The 21,933-nt window shown below is 41.3% G+C and overlaps 2 protein-coding genes across 5 annotated transcripts; both read left to right on the forward strand.

Moving 5' to 3' along the window:
- The first annotated feature begins 416 nt into the window (after positions 1-416).
- Positions 417-12,352, forward strand: brd9 (bromodomain containing 9). 3 transcript variants are annotated; one of them, XM_080768004.1, is made up of 17 exons: positions 417-550; positions 1,717-1,937; positions 2,321-2,461; positions 2,716-2,851; positions 3,230-3,287; positions 3,997-4,141; positions 4,747-4,857; positions 5,555-5,748; positions 6,549-6,681; positions 6,923-7,001; positions 7,137-7,232; positions 7,606-7,738; positions 8,438-8,549; positions 9,030-9,086; positions 9,225-9,330; positions 10,773-10,943; positions 12,087-12,352. In XM_080768004.1, exons 1-17 carry the CDS (start codon positions 502-504, stop codon positions 12,185-12,187), a joined length of 2,043 nt encoding a protein of 680 aa, XP_080624130.1. In that variant the 5' UTR covers positions 417-501; the 3' UTR covers positions 12,188-12,352. The 3 variants fall into 3 exon arrangements, with proteins under 3 accessions (XP_080624130.1, XP_080624131.1, XP_080624132.1); XM_080768005.1 differs by having other exon boundaries at positions 5,615-5,748; XM_080768006.1 differs by having other exon boundaries at positions 5,618-5,748.
- A 635-nt stretch (positions 12,353-12,987) lies between these two features.
- On the forward strand, positions 12,988-21,204 carry zdhhc11 (zDHHC palmitoyltransferase 11). Of its 2 annotated transcripts, none has more exons than XM_080767993.1 (11): positions 12,988-13,024; positions 15,963-16,181; positions 16,771-16,949; positions 17,214-17,315; positions 17,394-17,518; positions 18,014-18,169; positions 18,689-18,798; positions 18,901-18,950; positions 19,941-19,986; positions 20,368-20,446; positions 20,847-21,204. In XM_080767993.1, the coding sequence occupies exons 2-11, from the start codon at positions 15,963-15,965 to the stop codon at positions 21,038-21,040; spliced, it is 1,260 nt and encodes a 419-aa protein (XP_080624119.1). In that variant the 5' UTR covers positions 12,988-13,024; the 3' UTR covers positions 21,041-21,204. The 2 variants fall into 2 exon arrangements, with proteins under 2 accessions (XP_080624119.1, XP_080624118.1); XM_080767992.1 differs by lacking the exon at positions 12,988-13,024 and adding an exon at positions 13,143-13,873.
- The last annotated feature ends 729 nt before the right edge of the window (positions 21,205-21,933 follow it).

A 21,933-nucleotide genomic window follows, 5' to 3' on the forward strand; every position in this document is an offset into this window, starting at 1 on the left:
AAAAACAAAAACATGTTGGGGTGTGTGTCTACAATGAGTACAATCTGATTCTGCAGACAAATACATAATTTGGGGGCCTTGGCCCTTGACGTGAAATAGTTCGAGACCCGGCCTCGCCCTCGATCCCAGCCTTATTCATCACTACAACGTTACGAAGCTATCCCAATTCAGTTTATATAATAAGCAGACTTGGCAACACTGGCCCGACAGGGATGGGATAATTTGGCTTTGCAGTTTCCATATCCAGTCTAGAGCGGATACGGAAACGGTTCGTGTGCGTGCATGTAAAGCTGTACGTGGAAAATAGAAATGACCAGATACGGTAGGCGGGATCTAGCCCGGATCAGATCTGAGCACTGAAAATAGAAACAAGATGAGTTAAAAGAACACTATTGTTAAAGGGTCACTCATCATCGTTTCCGGCTAATGGCGGTGCTGTTGTTACATCGCTTGTAGTAAACAATAGTAGACGTATTTGTTGATTGTTATCGTGGAGAGATAATGGGGAAGAAACACAAGAAACACAAACCGGAGTGGAGAACAGTTGATGGTACAGTAGCTACACGTGCACGCGGACAACGACGCGCTCTTGGTTCTATGTTTTTAGTTTTTGTCGCTATTCGTTACCCATGGCAGGCTGGCAGGCAGCTAATGCTTAGTTTCATATGCATCGCGTGAGGAGGACAGATCTACCTGCAAAAGTGATCTTCTTTGTTTTTGACGAGCTCACTGAAAACACATTTCTTGTGTTGATATTAGCCATGGATCAAGACTATCCAGACTCGATCAAATACATCTATGACGATAGTCTTCTTGATTCAAGGCTAGGTTGATTGATATCATGCAGCAGTTCTGAAGAAATAGTTTGATTTACTATATAAGCACAAATTAATTATATTTATGCCTAATTGTAGGCAGTTTAATTTCGTATTCTACGGTGCAATCAGAGACTGTGTACACGCTGTGCGCGTGCGTGTGTTGCTTTCCTAATGAATTCTTATGATGGTCTACTCTAGACTAGAGACTCTAGCCCCAATATGTTCCCTCAGCAGTACGCGTAGTGCTGAGGGAACATACTGGGGCTAATGATGGTCAAACAACACCGCATGCTTTAATCAGACAAGATACTGATTCTGTAATACTGTAATTATCATCACTGCTAGGCTATAATTGGTCTCACATGATATATTATCAGCCACTCTGCCATACACTTAATTTCATATTATGTTATAAATTAGGTTTGATTGTTTGAATGCTTTATTAACAGTTTGTATAGAAGTACGGTTTGCAATGATTGTTAAAAGGATATTAGATGTTTCCATTGTGGTTCTGTGTATTATTCAATTCGTTAAGATGTAACAACTGCACCTACATCCCGATTCCACAATCCACACCCATAACACTCACCTCCCACACAGTAGGCTATTAAATAAAGTATGCCTGCTGTTCCAATAATCACATCATTATAATTGCAATTATAATAATTACATTTTCGAAAAAATACTGGAAATGGCAGATCTACAAGCTCATAACGTTTCATGATGTGACACGTTATGAGCTTGTAAATCAGTTATGTACACTATTGTTCTTATTATGACATTAGTAAATATGTTATTATGACCTACCGGTATATTACAATATGGCTGTACATTATTTTGATTGTCATATCTGCCCAGTGCAACAAATGTTTTTCTTTTTTACTTACTACGTTCACAGACTATGAAGACAAGCCTTCGGAGAAACCATTAAAACTTGTCCTCAAAGTGGGAGGAAGCGAGGTGACGGAGCTCTCTGGTTCCGGACACGACTCCAGTTACTATGACGACAGGTCAGACCACGAGCGTGAGCGCCACAAAGACAAGAAGAAGAAGAAGAAGAAAAAGTCTGAAAAGGACAAAGACAAACACATTGACGATGATGAGAGAAGACGGAGGAAGGTAAGCTCACAGTTGCGAATTAATGAATTATTTGAAACATAAAGCCAAAGAGCTTATTCCATTGTGGCCCTCTAATATATCACTTATTAATAAACCTCCAGAAAAGGAAATAATTGAGTACCGTATTTTTGTACCATACTTTTAACAAATTGGAAGTGATTAACATCTTTATATAAAGGTGGTTCTGTTTTGACCATTTACATGTTGTGTGCAAGCTCAAGATGTGTATGTGGATTGGATATAACCCATGTAGTTTGTGATAATACAGCATACGTACCAGGAGGTGGCAGCGTAATCAACATGACATTGATTTAGAGCTCCAGCTAGTGTGTGTACTGTGTTATAAAACACTTCTTCATCTTCAACACTTCTTCATCTCCCAGGAGGAGAAGAGGAAGAAGAGAGAGCGAGAGCAGAACGAGTCTGAAGCGGCCGTCGTTGCCGCTACCAGTGGCAGTGGGCCTGTTGAACCTTTCACAGTCACACTCCCTAAGCCTAAGGCCATTAGTATTGCAACAATAGAGGTGAGCAAGCAAGAACCTCTCCCAGTAAGGTCATGGTGATCATTTTGACCCCATAACCTTCTAAATCAGTAGTGCTCCATTGAAATTGAAATTCAAAATCGCTTTCAAGATTTTTCAAAAATATTTAAATAGAAAATGTACAAGCACTGTGAGCATGTAGGCATATATATAAAACGCTAAAATCTAGTAATGTGGGATAAAACGATTAACTCATTTGAACATTTGTGGATTTCCATCTTCCATCTCTCCACCAGCCCGAGGAGAAGAAGAGGAAGAAAGAGATTAAGTTTGAGATCATGGAGGCTGAAATAGAGGACTTTCACCCTAATGTGAAGGTGGAGGTGGAACAGCAGGGAGACAGACCTGTCCGTGCATGCAGAACACAACAAGGTACGGCCATGTGTGTGGATCATGTTGTGATCTACTTGTGTCCTGCTGCTATTGACTGCTGTGGGAAAAATAATAATGTATGCCCAGGTACTGTAAAAAGTACTCTGAGATAGCCCTTCTACTGGTGCAAAATGTGATGTATGAATGTATCCCGAACGTAACCACTTATATTTTGTCACACAATCGTGTCAAAATAGCTGATCTACAAGCTTGCATCACATTGTGAGCTTGTAAATTGGCTTTGATATTATTTTTTGCTATTGTAGAATATTTTTTGCCTATGACATCCCCAAAATAGGGATGCCATGTTGAAAGTGGTTAATGTTTCTGTGCTAACTGACTTTGCACCAATATGTTTTGGTGTCTGTCTTAATGTAGAGAATGAGTGCACTCCTCGGCAGCAGCTCCTAGAACACTTCCTGCGCCAGCTACAGCGGTGAGTGTACAAACATTGCTGCCAAGCATGATCTTCATACAATTAATCTGATTTGGGACATCTTGTAATACTGGAGTCAAAATTTTAACTATAGCCAGGTTCACATTTTGCATGGCATGATCTTAAAGGTAAACCGTCTAATCCATCTGATTATTAAAATGATTTTTATTACTGGTCTTACATGCACATGCAGACATGCTCTGCATGCACAATGAATGACCAATTACAATCACGGTCGGTAATATCTTTTACTTAGATTAATTCCCTTACCGTTTTGGTGTGACCATAATATGAGTGAGGAACAGAAAAGAAACTTCCCCCTCTAAAAGGCTCCTCATCATTACTAAATTCTAAATGGAGTGTGCGAAGAAACACATTAAGTATCCTCACAAAAAACATGCAGTAATCCTGATCTCTAAACTGCCTCTGCCTGGTCAGCGGGGGCATCTGATGGAGGGGAAAGGAACTGGTTGGAATAACATTGTTCTTTCCACACACTACATCCAATCGAGGAAACTCCCCCCAGTCAGGTGAAAAGAAGCTCCTTGGACTCCCATGTATTGAAGTAAGCATGTGGTCAGTCCGTTGCTCTTCCCTGGTTGGCCACGGAGTGTAGACAATTGACACTGGGTGAAAAAATGGGTTACAAAAATCATGGGATAAAAAAAGAGCTGCTGCTGTACTGAAACATTTTCTTTGGTCTTCTCAGGAAAGACGCACATGGATTTTTTGCATTCCCAGTGACAGATGCCATTGCTCCTGGATACTCCATGATCATCAAACACCCAATGGATTTCAGTACCATAAATGACAAGATTACTACCAATGAGTACAACACTATTACAGAATTCAAGGTTAGAATGAACAGTTGTAGCGACTAGCGATTGGAACTTAGGGTAATGAAAATGTTTTTGTAATGCCTGTCATAGTGATGTAGACTAGAGAGCATTAATAATACACTTTGTGTTGCCCCTTTCATAATTAGAATGCATATCAAAGTGCTTTTCATTGTTCAGAATATAAAAGGAAAAATAATAGGCACTCTGACCATGTCTTGATTCAGTTACAATTCTTTACTAAACTATTCATCATGATACCTGAAATGTTAACGCATTTTAATTAAATTAGTTAATAAGTTTAATCCATTTGATTTTGAACACATTATAAAATTCATTTTGACATTCCAAATGGGTTAAATTGTATCGCCACCTCAAGGTCGGTGCGTCATGTTGGATCATTGCATTTTCAGCTGGAGAAGTGCATGAAAACTGCTTCCACCCTCTACATTTGAACCAGTGATGACTTGAGACGAAGAACAGTTTAAGTCCATCATTTATCCTGACCCCCTCCCAAAAGTCCCATCTGTCCTGATTTATAAAATCATGGATAATTAGTATGGACTTAAATGGTTCTTCGTCCCAACTCTTCAAAATGCTGACAGATGCTTTTCTTCCTCCAGGCCGACTTTAAGCTTATGTGCGACAATGCCATGGTATACAACCGACCAGAGACCGTCTACTACAAGGCAGCCAAGAAACTTCTCCACACCGGCTTCAAAATGATGAGCAAAGTAATGTGGTCATATAAGATGAGAGGAACATTTCTTTAATCCTAGATAACGGAATTTGACGTATGTATTGCATAAAATGACGTGTATCGGCATGCGGAAAAAAAACTGAGGGGGTCATCCAGGTGGCCCAAGGATAAAAGTCCATGCCCACCACAGAGGAGGATTTGAATCCTCTGGTGCACCAGGCACATGTTCAAGGGTGGGGACGGCGAACTCTGAGGCATTCCTCCTCCAAATCTCGTGAACCCTATACTTAAAGAGAGCACATTTTCTTTAGAAAAAGCTGTGTGATACATATTCATATTTAGCAATGTTTTCACTACTCTCTCTCAGTGAAAATCTGTATGTCAGTGGCAAGTTCTTTGCTTTGTATTGAAACAGTGGTCCTCAACCTTTTCGGCTGGCGACCCCCACAATAGACTTGACCAAGTCATGTGACCCCCGTCCTTGATCTAGCAACATACACACGCTGAACAATTGCGCACACCAAACGCGTGTGCGCACAGATACAGACTGCTATAATTAATAATGGGCTAACTAAACATTCTCCAGTTGAGTATCATCATTCTCATCATAGTCATCGACTCCGCCGTCCTCATCCTTTCCATTCCACCGGCCATCCAGTCACTCTGTTGCCGGTTATGCAGATGAAGTGAAAGTGTGGCCTGTGGCTGTCTTATCTCTGCTCTGTTTGCAGGAGCGGCTGATAGCTCTGAAGCGCAGCATGTCTTTTATGCAGGCCATGGATTTCTCTCAGCAGGCGGCAGCAGGCATTTTGGGAGATGAGGACATTGCTGCGGAAATCCCTCCTCCGGAGATCATCCCCATCCCTGTGGAGTCGGCCAAGAAGTCCAAAAAGCAGCCAGTCAAAGACTTGAAGGAAGTCATCAGGTAATGCAATACCGGGTATGCATTTATTAGCACACACTCATCCAAAGCGACTTAAAGTTGGAGTAAACGGTATTAACTCTAGTCAACCACCAACAGGGTAATCAGTCAATTGAAAGGAGTGCCAAGAAAGAAAGCTAGGCTCAGATTACAAAACAAAACTAAATCTCAAAAGATTTGGAAATCTTGTAGCATTACACACTACAGGATTATATAATCTGATAAAATGAAAGGGAATGAAAGATTCTAATAAGATTTTAAAATAATGGGCCATCACACTACAGGATGGGGCTAGCAACGTGTTATTTCATCTCATGTGATCACATGCAGAAGTAAACAATGAATGGTTATTGCAGTGGTGATATTTCTGAGAATACACTATATAAACAGAGTTCTTGCCACATAAATACAAGACTCAGCTGTCCAATGCACCAGAGGTTGTTTGGACCGGTCGCTGTGCCAAATGTCCACTCATTCACTTCACATCTGTTTCCTTGACCGCCATTGCCTCGGTGGTGTGCAACTCCCAGACTCCTCAGAGCAATAGTGATCATCTATATACAGTACACCGGTAAATATCAAACATGGTTGAAAATGATCGTCCCATGAGCAAATCCGGAGGCTTAAGATTGGATCTTTGAATCGCTCACACTAGACGACAATCGTGCCTGATAATATCTACATTTTCCTGAAATGTAGGTAGGTTAGGTTTGCTGTGTGACAGTGACACCATTGTACGACAAAGTATAAAATAGGGCTTACGTTGTAAAATATTATGGTCCAATGATGTTTCTCTGTTTTAGCTACCTGTATGAACCAGAGGGAAATGCCTGCAGTCTTACAGACAGCACAGCGGAGGAGCACGTTCTGGCTCTGGTGGAACACGCAGCAGATGAAGCCCGAGATCGAATCAACCGATGCATGCCCAGCTCCAAGGTTGTTCACTTTACACATCACAGGAAAAGAAACGCAGTCTTAAATGCAGTATACCTAAAGAATGTATACATATGATAAGCACAACGTAGTTGATTTCAATCTGTACAAATTAATTTCACTTCATTAGTTTATTTACAGTATATGCTACTCATACTACATTCTAACAAGTAGGCCCGAATTCACCCTGCTGGGTGAATTGAGGGGTCGGGAATAACTACTTAATTTCATCCTGTGTTTCCAGATGGGTTACCTTCGTAAAGGAAAAGACCATGGTTCTCTGCTGTATACTGTTGTAAATCAGCTTGATCCTGAAGCAGAAGGTTTGGCATTTCCTTTTTCCAGTTTGTCAAGCAGTGCATGCTCTAGGAACTCCACTACATACTATATAAAGGGCTATAATAAATACCTATAACAGTGTTTTGGAACAACTGTATTTTTCCTGCCATATTTTGCAGAAGAGGAGACCCACCCTGTTGACCTGAGTTCATTGTCAAATAAGCTGTTACCTGGATTAACCACCTTGGGTTTCAAAGACGACAGAAGGCACAAAGGTATATCAATGAGATGCACATTTTGTTAACTCGTGGCAAAAGCCTCTCTGGTCTTAATGGACCATATTTACCAAAATAATTGAGTGAACCCATTTCCTCAGTTCATAAGACATCAATGTTTGAATTTCATCCATTTCTTTCTTTCTTGGTTATATTTTGTCTTGGTTTAAGCTAAATCAGAATTAATATGACAAAGATGTCCTATAAATGTGGAAATTTGGACGGCTTACTAACCCGTCATAGCCAGTATAAATGGAACGACTTTCATCGTTCCTGACATGCACGGATAGGCTAGTAGTTTGTACTAGTTTGTAAATGTAGGCCTATTGGGCATTTGTTATGGACTGCTCTAACATTGCTCTTCTTAATGCAGTGACGTTCTTGAGCAATGCTTACAACACCCAGAGCCTTCAGAAGAACTCCATCTTCCCAGACTTGTTGCCTGATGAGATGGACATGTTGTATAATTCGTACGGAGATGACACAGGCGTACAGTGTGCGCTCAGGTAGGACCTAGAACACTAAGAAAACTGCTGCTTCAATAATACAAATGTAATTTAAATGATTTCAGTCTCAGTATTTCAGTTTGTCACATTGGTTGTACATTGTCAGATATCTTGAAGTAAACTATAAAGTAATATTTATACTATATCTGTAATTCCGTATTGCCAAAGGTTGCATTCATTTGTTCCCTATTTCTTACTTCATCGTGTGACACTGTCACAGGAAAGTAGAAAAACTACCCGCTTTATAGTCTCACAGTGAGCTTGTAGATCTGATTTGTTTTATATTGAAAAGCGTTAGAATCTTTGCTCATAATAGGAAAATAGTTAAGTCTGTCTGGGTATGTAACCAATGAAAAGTATTAACAAAAGCTTTGACTACCCATTTAGGCCTGACCTCGAAATAAAAAGAAATCTTCTAAATCCTCCAGTTTGCTGAAATAAATATTTTCAGTTTTTTCAAAAATAGGCTAGCAGACCTACAAGCTCGTAGCTATGAGCTTGTAGATCTATTTTGTAATAGCTAAATTATAACATAATGTTTAAAACACAAAAAGGGGTTCCTGCCCAAAATGGATTAACTAAAAAGTAACTGTTTTGGACATGTTTTGGTTTCCACCCAACTGCGACAATGATAATTATTATTTTTGTCGGCATCATGCAGCCTCAGTTTATCTGACATCAGTTCCCTCAACTCTTCAGTATACAGGAGTTTGTCAAGGGCTGTGGAAGTGTTACCAAGAAGCTGGTGGATGGACTACTGGATAAGATGACTGCAGACGACCACACCAAAGCTCTCAATCACATCAGACAGGTAATTACTACGCCTAATCCGCTAACAAAGCTTCACCCACCGCTTTGGAAACTAATCATGTCACCGCCCCAATACGAACTCTTAATTGTTTCCACCGAGTTTTAACAAAGAAAGCAGAGGCTTTCAACTAGAGACTGTCCCCAGTCTCTAGTTGAGCGAAGCGTTTTGAGGTGGACTAGGTATTTGCAATCGCAATCACTTTAATTATGGGCTAAATAAATCTGAGCGAACGAACACAGATGTTGACTGTGTTGTTCAACAAGATTGTCACTAAGTCAACTCGTTTATTCCAATGATGTAGTGGCATATTTGTTTCTGTTTGTGTATCCCATTGTTTGTGTACCACAATAAAAAGTAATTAATAACAAAAAAGGAGAACACGGTTACATTATCACTGTTAAATTCATGGTATCTGTAAGAGATTATTTTACATTGTTCCTAAAAGCATATCATTTTCAAATGATGCCTATTTTATTGCAGAAAAGAAATATGGTGCTGAAATCTGATGAAACCAAGGCCAACATTTGTGACATGCAGGTATGCTGTAGATTCTGGAACAGTACACTAATCAAGGTTTAAAGAATATACCATTGTGTACCATTCACAACTAATACAAAATGGTTAATAATCATGAGTAAAAGATTGTATGAATATTGTTTGTATTTCTTTGGTCAGATGGCAGATGGCAGCGGTCTGGGCGAGACTGGCTCCGTGCTGGACTTCATGTCCATGAAGAACTACCCCGATATGTCTCTCGACATTTCCATGCTCAACGCATTAGGTGACAATCCTCTCTCAACAATATTAGTATTATTTATTAATTGTATATATATATAAGTAAGTATATAAACCACTAAAACCCTTATACTTAGGTGCTTTTTACACGAGGATGGTGTTCATAAAAAACGGCAAAATAAAGTATCGTTTGCTGCTGTCATTTAGACGAGAACCGTGTTCACAGGAGGTGAAAACGCAACGAAGTGAAACCACCTCCCAGAGTGGAAATCTTTTAGAACGCCGTTTCCTATGGTCTCCATATAAACAGGCAAAACGGTGGATACGCAAAAATTGTGACATCATGGCTTACGTCAGCTCTGGTCGGCTCACCCGTGTCCTACGTTTTTACATGGTGTCATAGGCATGCGTCAGTTGCTAGGGGAAACGAACAACAACAACCATGCTAGTGATGAGGACGCGACGTTTGTTTACTTTCTGTGTAGAAGAAGAACGGAAGTAGTTCTACGCATGCGTGACTTATGTCTATGGTTTATATATGCGCTGCGTCACACGGACCCCACAAGGACACGCGCCACCTAGCGACCTGGCATGTATATGCATGCACTTTGTAGCGTTTTCATTCAAGTGTGCGTTCTCATTTTTTTGGACCAACGGGACTTTGACGTGTTACATGGAGATGGTCGCCGTCTAAAAGAGGCCTTAGTTTACTGGATAAGGTCTATGGGCTCCATTTGTCATTTTCGCTAAACCCCTTATCCCTAAACTTCTTTTTTTACTATTTTGCAAAACATTTTTGAATAGTTAAAATGGCCAGTCTACAAGCTCACAACATGTCAATGTAGATTGGCTAGTCAAAAATGCTTTTAAAAATAATTTTAAAAAAGGGCAAAGAATAAGGGGTTTAGTGGTGACGAAAATGGAGCCGTATCCCATCCCTTTTCCCCTCTTCGCCGAAAATAGCAGAGCTCCGCTAGGATATTTGTGGTTATTCTATTTACAAGTCTTAGATCCACATTGGAACCTCGCCATTCCCATCTGGATCCCGAGATCCATATGATTCCATTTGTTATTCATAATTCATTATACAACATGTCGTTTCAAGGAACCAATCTGGTTTAAATATCCATCTAGCCGTGCTTAAACGAGCATGATGGAACACCAATAGTCGGCATAGCCGGTTGGGTGGCTTCACTAGCACTTTTCATGGGATATTTTCAGTCGTAGTGGCTACATATGTCATTAAAAAAAGGATTTATTTTATCAAATATCTTAGTTATAATGAAATTGAGTTCACAAGTTGTTTAAGGGTAACTGTATTACACTTGAGGATGTGCTTCAGGGAGTCTCAGGGTTGAGGGGGTTTCTAAATGGACCCATACAGGTCTTCAACTCTGTTATGGGGTCCCCGACTCCCCGAAATTAAAAAGTTGAGACCCAATGGAGTAAACGCTATTATCTCCCTGTGTCTTGTCCGCTCTTATCCAGGCAAAGCGGTGAAGAAGGAGCCGGGCCAAGACGAAGGCCAGCAGCACTTTGATGATGCAGACAAGTTGTTGCAAGAATTCCAGGAGGCACAGGTGGACAGAGTGGGCTCCAGACCTTCCTCCAACCTGTCCTCCCTCTCCAACGCCTCAGAGAGGGACCAGCACCACCTTGGTCAGTGACTTTTAACCTTTGGAATTTCAAGGATCCCCAATTTGATAGTCACAGACCCCCATTTGCTGCAATTATTTGTAAAGAAATCTCTAGGACCCCGATCTACACTAAAATTCTCAGTTTTCAACTTCATCTGTATCTTCATCTTCTATCTGCGGAATATTTATATTACCGGGTAGTTATGAAGGGACTAAACTAAAACTAAACAAATGTTAATAACTTCACACACTCATTTGAAAAAAGGATTATCATGGGCCCAGGAAGAACTGATTGATTAGCATGTCACATGCATCATGAAGTTCTGGCCAATAGAACTGGACGTGGTGTTAGATGTACTGCAACACAATCTGCCTTCATTCCTCTTGGAATATGAACCTTTATGTACACTTTAAATTTCACCCAGTTGGGTTAGTGTCATCTCTTCATTTAAGATTCAAGTCTTCCATTTTCTATAATAGTGCACAAGGTTGGTTTGACACAGTCCTAATATGAAAAGTGTCTCATGCTTGTGTGTCTTCGGGGCAGCCTACTGACCAAAGTGACCATTGCCACCAAGTTTACTGAAATTCACCCAATCCATCCCAAGTCAGTTCACAGACAGATACACATACAGTACATGAGCCATTATAATGCCCTGGCACGCACTGCCACAGGAGAATAACAATATAATTAATTGTTTTCTTTGGCTACTGACATGCCAGCATCTCCCCTAATGCCTTGATATCAGTGCATTAGTATGCATCGACTTTCGTTTCCAGATGATTTAGGGTTGGAAACTGATTTTAAGCAGTCAGTTGTAGATTTTCGGTGGACAACACCCATACTCAATAAGTTTACTCGGGTTTATCTTCCCAAAACTTTTTTTTTCCTATGATATTTTTGGGGCCTTTTTTATTGATAGATATTACAGCATGTAGACAGGAAACAGGGAGAGAGTTGTGTGTTGGGGGGGGGGGGGGGGCAGACACGCTGCAAAGGTCGTCGGGATCCGGACTCGAACCCGCAACACACTGTCAGGCTAGGATTACAAGCCTAGGTGCCCGGACTGCTAGGCCGGCCCGGGCCATCTTCCCCCAACTCTACCACCAAAACAGTATCTGAACTACTGTTTCACCAGATGTCTCGTATTGCCTTTGTCAACAGGGAGCCCTTCACACCTGGGTGTTGGCGACCAGTCCGAGATGGTTCACGACCCCTACGAATTCTTGCAGTCGCCAGAACCGGGTTCTACAGCCAACAGCTGACCTCACACTGGCTCACAGAGCGCCTTTTGGAATCCCATCACACCATGATCTAATATTGTCCTTGGGACAACAGGAATCCACCTGTTCCGATCACCATTGTACATATTATTGTTTGTATTTTTTGGTTTACTTTAAATAAAAAAATATGGTCTACAAGTTTTTATTAAAAAAGAAAAAAAAACGTGCAATGTCTGTTTGTTTTTTACTGGTTGTTCTCTGTGTGTATGTGTGTATGTGTATAGGATTTCACACTTGGGTGATATAAAATATAGACCTCCAGTTTCTGCTAGAGAATGTGTTATCCACCAGATTGACCAGAACAGTCAATATGGTTAACATTTGTTTCTAATACTGCAGTAATTGTGTTTATTACCACAGACAGTGAAAAGCAATTGACATGTAGTTTCTAATGACAACACACAGTATAGTCCTAATTGGACAGTTGCTGTTGGTTCCTGTTTTATAGCCTCGATCGGTACCCAGGCGGGCCAGGCTTCTATTTTCGTTCGCATTACCTGTTAGGCTGCTGTTTGTAGCTTTATTTTAACATTATTATAGTATGAGGAAGTGCAATTTCACTTATTTCAAATACGATGTTAATTGTAAGAGCAGATACGGTTCATCTTACCCAAAACAGAGGAAGCTGAATGAGTGTTTTACATTTTTGAACGCAAAGCAGAACTTAGTGTCGTGTAGATTACCTCTTGTTCTCATCTCTGGGGAACCACCGAACCAGGCAGTGTATGCTATTTTATGTAAAGTTTCCAGTTTAGTTCCCATGGAGAAACAAACTGTGCAGTGAATGCAAGTCATGCGCGCTGCCTGAGTCTCAGCAAAGTAGGTGTTATGCAGAAATGTCACTTTACCGAATACTGTGATTTAAAAGGCTGTACTTTCAGCAATTGATGAATTGGGTAGGCTTTAAACCTACCATAATACGAGATGATTAAATCATCAACATATAGTTCAGATTCAGAATACGGCATAGTTATTATATATTGTATTTGTAACGAGTCAACGACCCTGAAAAAGACCAGGCCGTGGCGGCGTAACTCTCTTGGCGTGGCTTGTTGCCTGCCCCTGGTCTGCTGAGTTGGAGATCGGGGACGGGGTTCGATTCTAGCTCAGGGTGGTAAAACGTTACAATGGGCGCGTTCGGAAATAGCGCACTGCAATGCAAACTAAAAGGCGAGTGCGCTCCAGTGCGGTATTTCTGAACGCAACGCGCCCCTAATACACCGGTGGGTCGCGTTTTGTGCTAACCAGGGTAACCAACAGCGACGCCAGGAGGCACACAATTCGATGGGTCACAATGTTTGGTTTAACATCAGTTTCCATAGCACTGGTTGGAACTGCGTCCTTAAAACTTATTCTGACTCATGTCCTATTGGGTTTAGAAGGCATGGAAAAGGTCGGAAGACCATCTGATATTTCTTATGCGCTTCATATCCATAGAGGGAAATGAGTAGCCTCCATTAAATAATGGAGTTATTTCCTTTGACGGAGGCAATTGTGTTTCATGGATATTATGGGAGAACACACCTGCCCAATCGCCAAACGAATTATCCTACTGTATGGATGGACTGTATGGTCGACCAAGCGAGAGAAACCTGCCTCTTTATTTGAACAATACTACAGGCCGATGTTTTCTATTTTATGTTCGCCGAGCGGCATCCAATGACAAGGGTAAGTTGTTATTCATTACTGACACGCTTTGTGAACAAAATCTGCATATTCTCTATTTTATGTCGCGTCGTTTTAAGCCATTAGCCATCTACGGAAAATTACTAAAATGTGTTTTAATAAAACGACACAAGTTTGAAATATGTTTGGGCTAACTGTCAAGTCGAAGACAACAATCTCATTGTTAACAATAGTGTGCACCACCAAGGGATTTGTTTAGCAAAATCGAGGACGCAGCCAAAACCAATCGTCACGACTGACAATAATTTAACTTTATTACTGTGCCTGCTCTCCTGCTAGGCAACAGTATCGTATTCCTCACCACTGGCACTGGTAGTGAGGCCTGTGTTCAAAAAACAATTATTGTGGGGGGGTTGGCATTCGAGGTTGCAACTTTTGATTGAGTAACATTACCAAACATGCAATGCAATTTCCTTTTATTTTCGGCTACGATTCCAACTGCATGCAATGGAATTCAATCAATACAACTACCCTGAAACCTATGAATTCCGAACCGAAAACCACTTAAACGAACATAACATTTTTAAACCACAGATAACGCATAACCCCTTATCCCCAACATGAAATGACACATACAAAATATCACAATAGACAATAAGCCAAAGTGTGTCAGAGTACGTTGCACCTCAAGGAAGGACACCACTGTCCCAACCCACCTGTTATGGAGACTTGTCCTACCTTAATTTTCAAGTCGCCTGGCTCGGAGACGGTGTAGTGTAGTTCAGACGCACATTCAAGGGTCCATTATTGTTTGCACACAGCGTTGTTTTAAAACAAATTCCAAAACGATCAGCTTCGCTGTGTGTGTGTGTGTGTGTGTGTGTGTGTGTGTGTGTAAATAAATCAGTGTAGATGTAAGAGTTCAATATAACGTAAACAAAACTATTCTCTTCTTATTTCTTCTTTCTATTGTGTTGTGGACTTGTTTATAATTATGTGGTCATAAAACTGTTTGCTGCCGTCCTCGCTCACGCGTGTGCGTGTCCAAACATTTCCCCACTGTCACACCCTCTCTCTCTTCCTTATCAAGAGGTTCCATCCTGCTGTGTGAGCTGTGGGCCTGTGGCAACTATTTCATAGCCCAAACAGCGAGGGGCAGCAACGAGTGTCCAAGCAAATCAATAAATAAGATAGAAATAACTAAATTGGCTCTAACACCACCTCATACATAGGCTATTTCAGGTCCAGAAGGTGACCAGGTAGGCCTATATATATATACATATTTACACTTTAAACTACACAGGCTCTGGAGGCCCAGTGGGAGGGATGTCCAGTGTGGGGGGTCTCTTCATATCCTTCTGGTTGTCTTTGGGCCAGTAAGGGATGGTGCCAGGAGGCAGGAACCACCACCACCAGTAGCCTACTCTACTCTACACACACTGCCAAACACTGGGTCGGGACCCTTTTGCCCAGAGGCATGCTGGGACATCCTTCCATGTTTATTGGTACACCCGGGGACATTACAATATATTCAGTATGAAAGTATCGTAAATGTAAAGAAATTGATGCTGCTATATCAATATTTGAAGTTTTTCAGAAAACTTGGGTCAGGATTTAGAGGCGTTTTTAGAATCGGCCTCAGGCCTAAATGGGTTAAGTCACACCGACAGGCGACAGCCCTATATATGACTGAGACACCTTCTAACCCTATCATATCTCAATATGCAGAGGGCGACAGTCACCACCACGCTCTGCTCATTTCCCTGGCAAATTTATTCGCAGTCTAAGGGCCGATTCATACTCCTATTTTAGAGCCGAATAAAAGTCGGTTCGGCTCTGTAGAGCCTACAATTTGACGTCATTTGAGGTTCGGGGGGGCGGGTACCGTCCTAAAGTCGGCTCTTCGGTGCTACTGAAAATTTCTGACAAGCCGAAATCATTTCGGCACTACAGCGCCGAAACAGGAGTATGAATCGGCCCTAAGTCAGAGCTACTCTCCATAGTACTATAACATTAATCCATGGGGATGTTTTGTCAAGGACTACTCTGTTCATTATTGGTTGTCTGTCTTCCAAACCCATGTGTGATTTCTCTTAGCCACTGTCCATTTTCATGTTTTTTTTTTTTGTAGATGAATTGCTTTGGCCGGAGGGAGAGGCGTACAACCCCTACTCCTGGCAGCAGTAAGAATGAGCTGGTTCCCTCCAAACCTCCCAGGATCAATGGCTGGTCGTGGCCTCTTCAAGGTTACCAGGTGGTGGCCTGGCTGGTGTATGCCTACTTTGGCATAGTTTGCTTTGGCATTTACACCCCTCTTCTCCCCGTACCATGGAATGTTGTCGCCTACTCTGTATCCTTTGCACCAATGACTACATTAAACCTGGCTAATGCTATTGTACGTTATGAAAATTATTCTAAAATAAGCAGATCTACGGCTTTTACTGTAGCTATGATGGCCTTCCAACCAAGACAAGGACTTTGTTGTGCGAGAGCTTCTGAATAGAAGCTCAAGGCACGCTAGACATGACTTTGTCTTCTTTGTCTCAATTACGATCCTCTCCATTAACCATGGCCACATTATCAGTGGGCTGTTTGTCTTGTGATGAATGCAAGGCAATCCCAGTGCCACTTGTTTACATAACTGTAGGCTAGTGGTTAAAATGGGAACAGCTGAAGTATTCACACTTGGACTCTTCACCCCTCACATAAGACAATCTTGTATTTCCATCCTTAGGCTCCCCCTAGTAACTGTGTAGCCTATGTGAAAACGGTCACTTTCTTATTCACATCCACCCATGGCTGTCAAACGTCTTCCTAAATGGCAGAGGTAACGCCTACGTCCTACTCCTACGAAGATTGCCCTCCCCTTACGTCCCTGTGACTTACCCTTTCTAGCAATTCCAGCTAATTTGAGTTCCTTGACCCCCTGCTGTGTGTAGCTAACTGGGATGGCCTTTGTAGTGCATATGATCACCCATATTGCTGCAGTGTCTATAGATCCGGCAGATGCCAGCGTCCGATCCAAAAACAGCTGCTCCGGTCCGGCGCCATTGTTTGACCGAACGAAGCAGCCACATGTCATCCAGGACCTCCACTGTTATCTGTGTGATGTCAAAGTGTACGTATCCACACAAACGATTACAATCTATTTAATTGACACATTGACATTTTGACACTTCTTCTTTCTTTTATTGTTTTATTACTTCTTCTTTGTTTGTCTTCAAATGCCTTTCTATGCCTCATGTAAAGCACTTTGAAATGCGTTAGTGTATGAAATGTGCCGAAAATAAAACATTGCTTGCCTTGCCTAGAGACAACATTACACTATCCTTCAAAAGGCTCCAAGTAGCAGTGTTGACATAATGCAATCTTTTGTGTGCAGTGGCCCTGGAGTGAAACACTGCGGTGCTTGCAACAAATGTGTCGCTGAATTTGATCACCATTGTAAATGGCTCAACAACTGTGTCGGTGGCAGGAACTATTGGTAAGAAAGAGGAAGTGTGGATGATGTTGTTATGAGTGCCGTGCTCTGCATCGGAATAAATGGTCTCTCTCCTTTCAGGTGTTTTTTTGTGGCATTGTCCTCTGCTACTGCAGCTGTGCTGATGCTTCTCATAGTTACCATGTTCGTGTTCATTCAGCATTTCTTGGATCCTGGCATTCTACGGACCGCCCCACAGTTTGACCGTGAGTCTCAACATATGTCGTGTTTGATGATGCAGTACACGGTACAGTACAGTACAGTACAGTACAGTACAGTACAGTACAGTACAACTTAATGAATAATACCTCCGTATAAATTCTAAATGGTATTCTTTACTGTCATTAGTCTGACAAAAAAAGAGTACACATTCAAATTCATTGTCAAACCTAACCAAACCCTTTCCATGATTTACAATCTTTCTATACCTGTTCCTTGCCAGTCTGTATCATGCACTTTTAAGTGCAGGGAGAGCATGTCAGTTCTGGACCACATTACAGTCATACACAACAAAATGGCACAGAATACATTCATGCACAGCTTATCATGCTTTGTTGGAATTAGCTGCCAGTTGGAATGCCTGTTTGCCCAATCAGAATTCTAGTTATTTACACATTTAAAACCCAAGGCTCAAGGCTGTAACCATGCATTCTGTCTGTATTGAGGCGTGTGTGTTTCGAACCTGTTTCTTATTTCTCTAGGTCTGCTGGGTAATGGCACCTGGCTCGTATTCTTACCTGTAGCTCCCATACAGACCAGCTCAGTGGGGCTCCTTGTGCTGGCCTGCATCACCATGATGCTGTGTTTCACCTGTCTGCTGCTTCTTGGCCACCTGCTGGGATTCCACCTCTACCTCTGTGAGTCACAATTACAGTAAAGTTTGACCATAAACACCACCCCCTAGTGGATGGATGGTATAGTGCACTGCAACGTTGGGCTGGGTGGATTTAAAGTTTCATGAAACTTGGTGGGTATGATCAGTTGGCTGCCTTCAAATAGATGATTAGCAGTGGGTTGAAAACCATAAACATCAAGGTTACAAACAATGATGGTCAAGGTCAAAATTAACTTAACTTAATTAAATTAATTAACTCATATCTCTGGAACGACATTAAGATGTTTTGATTTAGAAGACTTTTAACACTTTATATCTGGTCACTATTTTGGGCATGTGCATGTCATGCAAAAATATTCTCAAATCTTCCAAAAAGTTATAGAAAATATCGACAATAGCGGATCTAAAAGCGCACAATACCTCACAATATATTGTGAGCTTGTAGATTTCTGAAAAAGTGATTATTATTATTTGTGGTTATTATTATTATTATTCTTTGTTGTCATTAGTCTCCTGGTTTGTTTTCTCACGGTTGATGCAGTTTACAAAGGTATGAGTACATTTGAATTCATAAAGCTACAGCGCCAGAAAGAAGGCAGACACAGAGACATGGAAGCAGGGAAGAAGCTAGACCATAAGAAATCGTCACAGGTCAGACCCGTCTAATCTCTGACCCCTTCTGTCACATTTCTGAGCCCATGCATGGAGTTCATGCATATGAACTGGAATTGTTGTTTTTAAAAATATTTTCAGAAGCAGGAAACCTACATTGACTGTGATCCCAGACTACAACACAGCTCAAGGTAATTTTGAAGTGTCTGGATCACATTGTGTACGATTGAGGAAATTGACTTGCTGACTTGTTCACACAAAATTAAATAGCCACATTAAAACAGTTCAGTTATATAAAAAGTGCACATGATAAACTTTATTGCAGACACTATAGGTCCATATACAAAACAATAGAAAACACACATTAAGATTATTATTTTTAGCGTTTTTGCCTTTTATTGATAGGGTACAGTAATTTGACAGGAAAGGGGGAGAGAGATGGGAGTGACACGTGGCAAACGGCGTCGAACAGGTCTGCTCAAGAGGGGCACGACAACGCAATGTCTCATGTGCACTTTTTATTATTACTGGACTGTTTTAATGTGTCTATTTTATTTTGATGCCTCTTGGAACTATGACTGGTGGCCTTCTGTTGGCATGTACTGTGTGATCTGTTTGTTTGTATAATGTCTTCTGTATCCTGATGAAAAAAAAAAAATCCGAAAGGACAAATAAAGTATCTATCTAAGTGTGAAAAATAAATAAACAGAATCCAGCTCTGGTGAGTCGTGGGTGTGTGCACGAAACGAGCATGCGCGCAACAATTTTACTAGACCACGCCCACGGTTTTACACTCACACATGGTCTTTGTCAGAGAAAGCTTGATTCATTTCACTGATAGTTTTAGAATGATTAAATCACACTCATGTGAACTGCACAGTGAGCGGCACCTTTTTATTATGCTGCTCATGTATGATTGATTATGTTGGCCTAGAAATCTTTATGGAATAAATTGTTCTGGAATAGACTTGACTGCCACATGATGTCACTCACAGGGGAGCCACACTAGCACGCGACACGCATGCGTTGGAGTGGCTAGCGCTGCTCAACAATCAGATCATATGGATCTCGGGACCCATGTGAAATGGGAACTTTTTACAGTAATATATTCTTTCATGAGGATTCTGGGAATGTAAATATGTCCAAATGCATGATACCTGAAACTGTTGCATTTTCTGCAGTAGCTGCACATGTACTGAAGAAGGACCTCCATCCATCTGCATGGAGGTGAGAAAGCATGTTGCCTTCGTTCAATAATGTCTCCTATATACAACATCTGTTTGTTACGTGATGTTTGTGTTTACAGTTTACACTATGAATTGTCCATTCATTGTCGATGGGAATTTAATGTTTGTGTAGGACACAGTTTGTGCACACACACTAAAAGCTGGACATAGGAGGGGCTAGTGCCCCTCAAAAATGCGGACCAAAGTAAAACACACAGTTAACATTAATCCATTAGTTAGTGGGGGTCCCTACTTCAACTCTCTATCAGCTAAGGGGTCCTTGGCCTGAAAAATTCCTAAGCCTAAGTCTTAGGTGGTTCTTAACGTGTGGGCTGCGAGGATAAGTGTACACCCAAATATATTTTTATTTCATTTTTACTAGTTGGAAAAGATTAAGAAGTCAGCAGAGGAGGAAAACAGCCATCAGTATGGGACAGAAACTCCTACAGCGATGAGAACAGGTGGGTTGCCACGGCCACGAGGAATACCGTACTTCTTTCTGATTGATCATTGCTTCTGTATCATTTTAAGATAACCACACCTTTGGATGTAGTGGTGCATTGTAGTGCACCATCAGACAGACGAGGGTTGAAAACAATTAATCAATGGCCTATCTTCCAAAGGGAATACAAAGGCCTAATACATAGTGGTTTCAACACCATTCTATAATAAGTCATATTAAGGGTTATTTACAAAATTAAAGATGCTCTACAATAAAATAATACACTATAACACAACAGCAGTAGTGAAAAAACATTAAAGAGATAAGCTGGACTTACCGAAGTAAAAAGGTAACCCCCTCTGTGTGGTAATATTAACAAACGGCATGTTTTCCTTCCCCGTTTCCTCTGCGTTTGAAAGGTGACATTTCAATGATTGACACCAAAGTGTGGCACCCTGAAGCAAACATTGAGGAGGAGGAGGAGGAGGAGGAAGAAGAAGCAGAGGAAGTTCAGCCTGCTGAGCAGGCCAGTGTTAAATCTGTGGATAATGTCCCTGAATTCCAGAACTCACTGGGAAGCTGCATAATGGTCCCACAGGAAGCTCAGCCATAGACTGCTCACAAACAGTTTTTTATTTAATTTGAGAAATGCTTTATTGAACTGAGCAATATTATCACAAGCACCCGTTGGTCCTTATGAGGATGACTTAGAACTAAAAAATAAACATTGCATGGATGCACCTGGGACGTCCCAGTAGCCACCCTTGATCAGTCCCATTAGGGATAGACCAGGGCCACACAATCCGTTGTTCCAGACACTTTATTCTTGAGCCGCAATGGTTCTGCAGGCTCCACCTGGGCAACGGTGGTGCTGCAGGCTCCGCTTGCGGCTTGAATGGCCCTCCTAAAGGCCTCACTGTGGGTTTGTTGGGCTTCCTCCTCACGGAAGACACAGGCTGGTGCGCCAATCCATACTGCTCCCGGGTGCCATCTACATTCCGGCTGTCACCTGTCTCTATGGTGGTCACCAGACTATTCCTGGTTGTCATGTACATTAGACTGTTTATAGCATAATGGTTTAATGCGAGCCATGGAGCATTAAACTGAGCCGTATTGGCTCAAATCCCTGTTACACCTGATTTATAATATGTCTCACAATAGGCTGTGAGCTTGTATATATGCATGTATGTATGTTTTCGGTGTGAGACACGAAGTATGAATCAGGCTTTACTATGATTGAGGATGACCTAGACTTGATTTCGCACATTTTAAGTGGTGAGTCATATAATTTTGTCAAAGGACTGGACAATGTTGTATGCCAGTGATACTCAACCTCAGGCCCGCGGGCCACATCAGGCCCGCGGGACCATTATGACTGGCCCACCAATGAAAATCTAAAAAAAAGAAGAAAAATAAATCTGGAAAATGAAATAAAAATAAATAAATCTGAATGAAGTTATCTTTAATTACATTATTATAAGTAATACTATTAGAGTTGTACTATTA

The sequence above is a fragment of the Protomyctophum bolini genome, assembly GCF_963924005.1.
Source record: "Protomyctophum bolini genome assembly, chromosome: 7".
NCBI classification, from domain to species: Eukaryota; Metazoa; Chordata; class Actinopteri; order Myctophiformes; family Myctophidae; genus Protomyctophum; species Protomyctophum bolini.

What these genes read in the sequence shown, in the direction of transcription:
- brd9 (XM_080768004.1), top strand. Translation starts at nt 502, where the DNA reads ATGGGGAAGAAACACAAGAAACACAAACCGGAGTGGAGAACAGTTGAT. An exon ending in GATGCATGCCCAGCTCCAAG is followed by an intron (nt 6,682 to 6,922) that starts GTTGTTCACTTT and finishes CTGTGTTTCCAG; the next exon opens with ATGGGTTACCTTCGTAAAGG. An exon ending in GGCGTACAGTGTGCGCTCAG is followed by an intron (nt 7,739 to 8,437) that starts GTAGGACCTAGA and finishes TCAACTCTTCAG; the next exon opens with TATACAGGAGTTTGTCAAGG.
- zdhhc11 (XM_080767992.1), top strand. Translation starts at nt 13,844, where the DNA reads ATGTTCGCCGAGCGGCATCCAATGACAAGG. An exon ending in GACCGCCCCACAGTTTGACC is followed by an intron (nt 17,519 to 18,013) that starts GTGAGTCTCAAC and finishes TTATTTCTCTAG; the next exon opens with GTCTGCTGGGTAATGGCACC. An exon ending in TCCTACAGCGATGAGAACAG is followed by an intron (nt 20,447 to 20,846) that starts GTGGGTTGCCAC and finishes TGCGTTTGAAAG; the next exon opens with GTGACATTTCAATGATTGAC.